Below are 5185 nucleotides of genomic sequence, written 5' to 3'. Positions count from 1 at the left end.
TGGGGAGGCGAGGCAGGAGGGGAGGAGAGGGGAGGTAGGAGGAGAGGTGAGGTGAGGTGAGGTGAGGTGAGGCAGGCTGTTTGGGTGGGCGGTAGGGAGACGAGGTGGGGCAGGCGGGCGCTGAGGTGGGCAGGCAGGCGGTGAGGTGCCTCCCAAAGTGCAAGGCAGACAGCCAAGGGGGGCCCGGCAAGCTGCGGCGGGGGCTGGGCAGCCCAGCGGCAGGCAGCCCAGTGTGCTGGGCAGTCCAGTATGGCCCAGGCAGGCGGGCAAGGGCTGCCCGGCGGCGGGTGCACCTGCGTGAAGATGGTGACGATCTGCTTCTCCAGCGCGGCGGTGGCAGCCTCATAGGCCGCGGCGTCGCCCGCCACGGCCGCCGCCTGCAGGCCCTTGAATGCCTCGGCCACCGCCACATTAGTGGGCCTGCCAGGGGAGGGGATGTAGGGGGCAGAGGGCACAGGCGGGGGGCAGTGAGCGGCGGACAGGGCTGTGCCTGGAGTGCACCCAGGGGAGGCATGGCTGGGCGCTGTGGCGCCCGGCGAGTCCGCAAGCTGCGCCAGGGCGGTCCCCAAGCCGACCCGCCGGCCAGCCGACCAGCTGGCTCCCAATCCGCTCTCTTAGGCAAGTCAAGTCAAGTCGAGTGAAAGTCAAGTCAAAGTTGAGTCAAGGACTTACGCGACGCAGGCGCCGCTCGCGTCGGCCACCATGGTGCCAAAGGCCTTGGCGCGCTTGATGGCCACGTCGGCGATGCTGCCGCCAGCGCACTTCGTGCCAAAGTAGATGGCGGCGCCCTCGTCCACCACGTGCGGCGCGCCTGCGGGGCGGCAGCGGTGGGCAGCAAACACGCGTGGGCCAAGGGCAGAAGGGCCAAGCGGCGCCGTCGGCACTGCCGCCGCGCGACGACCCGGGGCAGGGGCAAGCGAGGCGGCTTTTCCTCGCCCAGCCAGCCCAGCCCGGCCCGGCCCGCTGGCAGGCCGGCCCCAGCCCGGCCCGGCGGCTGCCGCTTCCTGCAGGAGGGCCTGGCTCACCCTCCAGCGGGTCGATCTCTCCCGCCTCCACCGCCTCCGCCGCCTCATCCACCTCGTGGAACATGTAGGCGGCCTGCAGGTTGGACTGGATGCCCTTCTTCACAATCTGCGGCAGAGGTTGGGGGGCAGCCATAAAGGAGGTCAAGCGAAAGCCAACAGGCAGGCGGTGCTCAGGAGCAGGCGGTGGTGTTTGTGAGCAGGGCAGCGGCCATGAGCGGGGCGGCAAGCGGGGCCGGGCGCAGGGCGGTTCCAGCGCTGCCCGTGCTCCCTGCCTCCTGCCCCAGCCCACCTGCTTGCGGGCGTCCTCCACGGTCCAGGGGGCGGTGCCCTCCAGGCCGGCGGTGATGAAGGTGTTGAGCCAGGCGGAATCGTTGAAGTAGCGGGCGTAGAGGCCCCAGTGAGGCTCGTCATCCTCGCCACCCTCCGCCCAGGCTGCGGCAGCGGAGGGGGAGGCGGGCAAGGGTGGGGTGAGGATGGGGGGCAAGGTGAGGCGGCGGCGGCCAGGAGATGAGGGGCTGCTTGCAGTGTTTAGCCCCGCGTGCATGTGTGCAGGCAGGGGCTGGCCCCTGCCCCTGCATCCAGCCCTCTGCTGCCACTGGCCCCAGCCCGCCGGCCCGACGCGCGCACCCGCGAGCGTGCGCTTGGTGCCGTCGCTGCGGACCGAGTTCTGGCCGACGGTGTAGATGGCGGCGGCGGTGGCAAAGTCGGCAGCGTCGATGGCGGTGGTGATGTCGCACACGTCCTGGGAGATGTCCAGGTAGCCTGAAGGCACGGTGTGGAGCGGGGGAAGCGCGGGAGGTGAAGGGAGGCTGGCGCGGGACGCGGCGTGACACGCGGCATGCATGCATGTGGCACCGCTCCGGCGGGGGCGGCCGCCTGCCTGTGATATCGCTGCCGAAGGTGTAGCCGTAGCTGTTGAGGGAGGCGCCTGTGGTATCCGCAGAGGCGTAGCCGCTGAGAGCGACCAGGCAGGCGGCAAGGAGGACGGCAGCGGAGCGCGCCATCATTGACTGCTTTGTGGTTTGTGGCGGAACGAGCAGGGCGGGCCTCAATTAAGATGGAGCAAGAACGGGGATGTGGAACCTCCTGTCTGGAGGCCTTGATCAGGCTCAGCTTGTGGCGTGTGCGGGTGGGCAGGCAGGCGTGTGCCGCGCCCTGGTTCGAACAAAGCACGCTGCTTTTACCTGACGGGCATCGAAGTATGATACAATCCCCTGCACATGACTTTTGATCTAGGTGCCACGGGGGGCAAGGCCGCCGCCGCTGCTGCGGTACCAACCTTCACCCGCTTGATGGGCAGTGAATCTTCCCCCGGTCCTCCTTTGATGCAGCATTCATATGATCAGGAAGCACAGGCACGCGCAACACGACAGATGTTCACAGTCATGCATGCGGGAGAGTCTCCAGCACACGTGCCCGCTTACGCATCCCAGCCGCCAACAGCGGTCGGCTGCAGCTGCAGCCCCTCCTCTGTGGTGTTTTGCCCATCGCATGGTCGGCACCGCCTGTCCCGCAGCCATTCAGCAAGCAAGCCATCCTGAAGGGTCAAACTGCCCGCTCGTCTGCATTGAGCATTGCCAGCGCGCAACCACCGCCACAGTCGCCGTTCCCCACGCCAGCTCTCGAATCCAGCACATGCCGCATGTGCTGCTGCACATGTGAAGTCGCCCTCCATCTGTTGCACGTCGCCTACACCTGACCTCCCGGCTGCTGCTGCTGCTTAGCCGCAGCAAGGTTGCGAACGCCGCAGGCTCCAGGTGGCGCCGCTGCCCCGTCAGCAAGGGGGACCTAGCCCTCCAGGCGTCCCCTTGTCAATTTGCCGCGATCGCTTTCTGTAGAGGGTGCAGGGGCCAGGCCGGTGGGCATCACCAGCATGGCCGACTTTGAGGAGCTGTATGGAGAGCTCCCCGAGGCCGAGCAGCCCGCCCCGCAATCGGATCAGCAGCAGCAGGGCAGCGCCGCGGGGCCTGCAGCGGCGGTAGAAGAGGGAGATGACTTGTTTCAGCAGCTTTACGGCGAGGCGGCTCCCGATGTAGCAGCAGAGGAGCAGCAGCCAGGTGATGACACGCCTGGTTCGCTGCGGGGCGTCTGCACTGGCGTCGCGGGTCACCCATCACCCACCCTGCGCTCCCTCTGCCTGTCTGCAGCACCTGGTGCGGGTGCAGGCACGCCCCTCGACGCGCCGCAGGCGGCCCAGCCGCCTGCCGGGGCTGCGCTGCCGGGGCTGACGGCGGCGGCGCCGCAAGCGGCGGCAACGGCACCAGCGGCAGCAGCTCAGCAGCAGCAGGCGGAAGAGGAGGACGACGACGATCTGATGATCACCCTTGACGAGAATGCCACGGCGGGTGGAGCCCTCGGCGCACCGGTATCAGTACACGCGGCAGGGCGGCGGCGCCCGCCGCCGCGGCCGCCGCGCAGGCCGTGGGCGCCGCTCCCGGCCAGCACATGGACATTAGCGATGCGGCGGCGCCGGGGGGGCACCCAGGAGGCGGCGGCCCGCGCGGCGGCGGCCCCGGCGGCGGCTTTGGCTCGCAGCATGCCATCGGCGGCATCCCCCGCAGCGCCATCCCCGGCCTGGGCCTCAGCACAGGCGGCTACCAGCCCGCCGCCATCCCGGGGCTCGCCGCCAGCGGCGGCGGCGGGCCCCCCGCGGCGCCCGGCGGCGCGCCCTCGCAGCCCGCGGCAGCGGCCGCAGCGCTGGCGGCCCCCGGCATGCGCCCGCCCTTCCGTCCCTCACAGCAGCAGCGCCCAGGTGTGGCCGCCCGCCTGCCTGCCTGCCCACCCGCCTGCCTGCCTGCCCACCCGCCGCTTGCCTGCCTGCCTGCCTGCTTGCTGCTGGATGCTGCCGCACTCGCCTGCGGCGTTTTTGTGCAAGCAAGGGTGCGCCCCAACCAGCCCACCCTGCCGCTGCTGCCGCCTCGCAGCCATGGATGTCTCTCAAGCCGTCTTCCCTTCCGAGTGGCAGCCGGGCCTGCCGGTCAAGCTGCCCGGCCAGACGCGGGTGAGGCGCTGCTGCCCTGAACTCCCGAACTAGGTCGCCAGGGGCACAACAACACCAGGCCCCTGCAGCGCCTGCAGCGCCGGCGGCGGCAGGCAGCGCCACCACGGCCGCCGCCGCCTCCCTGAGGCGACACCAGCCTGTGCCATGCTGTCGCCTGCGCTCCGTGCCACCCGTACCGCATCTGTACCGCTGCGGTACCGCTACTGTACCGCATCCTGTACCGCAGGTCAGCCCCGAGGAGTACAAGGAGTTCCTGGCGCTGGGGCACGGCGAGATCTTCAGCCTGGATCTGGATGCTGTGGTGGACGCGCCCTGGCGGTGCGCCGCCTGCTGCCTGCTGCCTGCCCCATGCCTGCTGCCGCCGCCTGCTGCCTGCCCCACACCTGCCGCCGCCTCCTGCCGCCTGCCCCACACCTGCTGCCGCCTGCTTCTGCCTGCCCCGTGCCGCCGCCGCTGCCTGCCGCGCTCTTATCCACGCGGTCCCGCGCTGCCGGCCGCCACCCGCTCACCGCCGCGCACCACTTCTCCCCTGCCTGCCACGCTTCGCTCCCGCCGACCCGCTTCCTGCCCTCCTCACCGCCTCGCTGTGTGTGTCCCTCCCTCCCTCCTCCTGGGTCAAACAAAAAAACACCAAGCAGCAGCATAGCAGCACGCCAACCCGCTCCCCCAGCCCCCTCCCCTGCCCACGCCCCCCTGCCCGCCGCCGCAGCCTGCCCGGCATCGACCCTTCCGACTTTTTCAACTTTGGCCAGACGGAGCGGGGGTGGCGGGAGTACTGCCAGCGCGTGCAGCAGTACCGCCTGGAGTTCAGCATGAAGTCGCAGATACAGGTGGGCTGTACCGCCCGCGTTCCGAGGGGTGCGCCGGCGCAAGCGAGCGGCGCCCCACGCTGTCCATGCTGTGCTGTGCTGTGCTGTGCTGTGGTTGTGCTGCTTTGCTCCTGCCTGAGCATCACAGGAAGCTTGCTTGCTCCCTGTGGTGCCGGGAGTGGAGAATCCCTTGCCATCAGCGCCCACACAAACAGCCGACACAGCTGCCCCCCTCCCCCTGCCCCCTCCTCAGACGCTCGACGTGGCTGCCGGGCGGCCGCCGCGGCGGCAGGCCGATGACGGCTACGGCGGCGGCGGCGGCTACGCGGCGGCGGCGCCTACGGCGGCGG

At 70.4% G+C, this 5185-nt stretch overlaps 2 protein-coding genes across 2 annotated transcripts in view; one reads left to right on the top strand and one right to left on the bottom strand.

Moving 5' to 3' along the window:
- Positions 1 to 2029, bottom strand: part of CHLNCDRAFT_144098 (expressed protein) — a gene marked incomplete at both ends in the record, with an annotated part of 2411 nt that extends 382 nt beyond the window's left edge. Inside the window, 6 exons of the mRNA XM_005848539.1 lie at positions 294 to 420; positions 673 to 811; positions 1026 to 1131; positions 1315 to 1457; positions 1653 to 1834; positions 1881 to 2029. Of these exons, the coding sequence (XP_005848601.1) occupies positions 294 to 420; positions 673 to 811; positions 1026 to 1131; positions 1315 to 1457; positions 1653 to 1834; positions 1881 to 2029 (846 nt within the window). The remainder of the gene's footprint in view (positions 1 to 293; positions 421 to 672; positions 812 to 1025; positions 1132 to 1314; positions 1458 to 1652; positions 1835 to 1880) is intronic.
- Positions 2030 to 2898: 869 nt separating this feature from the next.
- CHLNCDRAFT_144097 (hypothetical protein) overlaps positions 2899 to 5185 on the top strand; it is a gene marked incomplete at both ends in the record, with an annotated part of 2650 nt that continues 363 nt past the window's right edge. Inside the window, 6 exons of the mRNA XM_005848752.1 lie at positions 2899 to 3082; positions 3173 to 3390; positions 3444 to 3777; positions 3950 to 4026; positions 4253 to 4344; positions 4736 to 4843. Coding sequence (XP_005848814.1) covers positions 2899 to 3082; positions 3173 to 3390; positions 3444 to 3777; positions 3950 to 4026; positions 4253 to 4344; positions 4736 to 4843 — 1013 coding nt within the window. The remainder of the gene's footprint in view (positions 3083 to 3172; positions 3391 to 3443; positions 3778 to 3949; positions 4027 to 4252; positions 4345 to 4735; positions 4844 to 5185) is intronic.

The sequence above is a fragment of the Chlorella variabilis genome (assembly GCF_000147415.1).
Source record: "Chlorella variabilis unplaced genomic scaffold CHLNCscaffold_7, whole genome shotgun sequence".
NCBI classification, from domain to species: domain Eukaryota; kingdom Viridiplantae; phylum Chlorophyta; class Trebouxiophyceae; order Chlorellales; family Chlorellaceae; genus Chlorella; species Chlorella variabilis.
The sequence above is the reverse complement of the archived record's forward strand: the minus strand, read 5'-3'. Positions and strand labels throughout refer to the sequence as shown.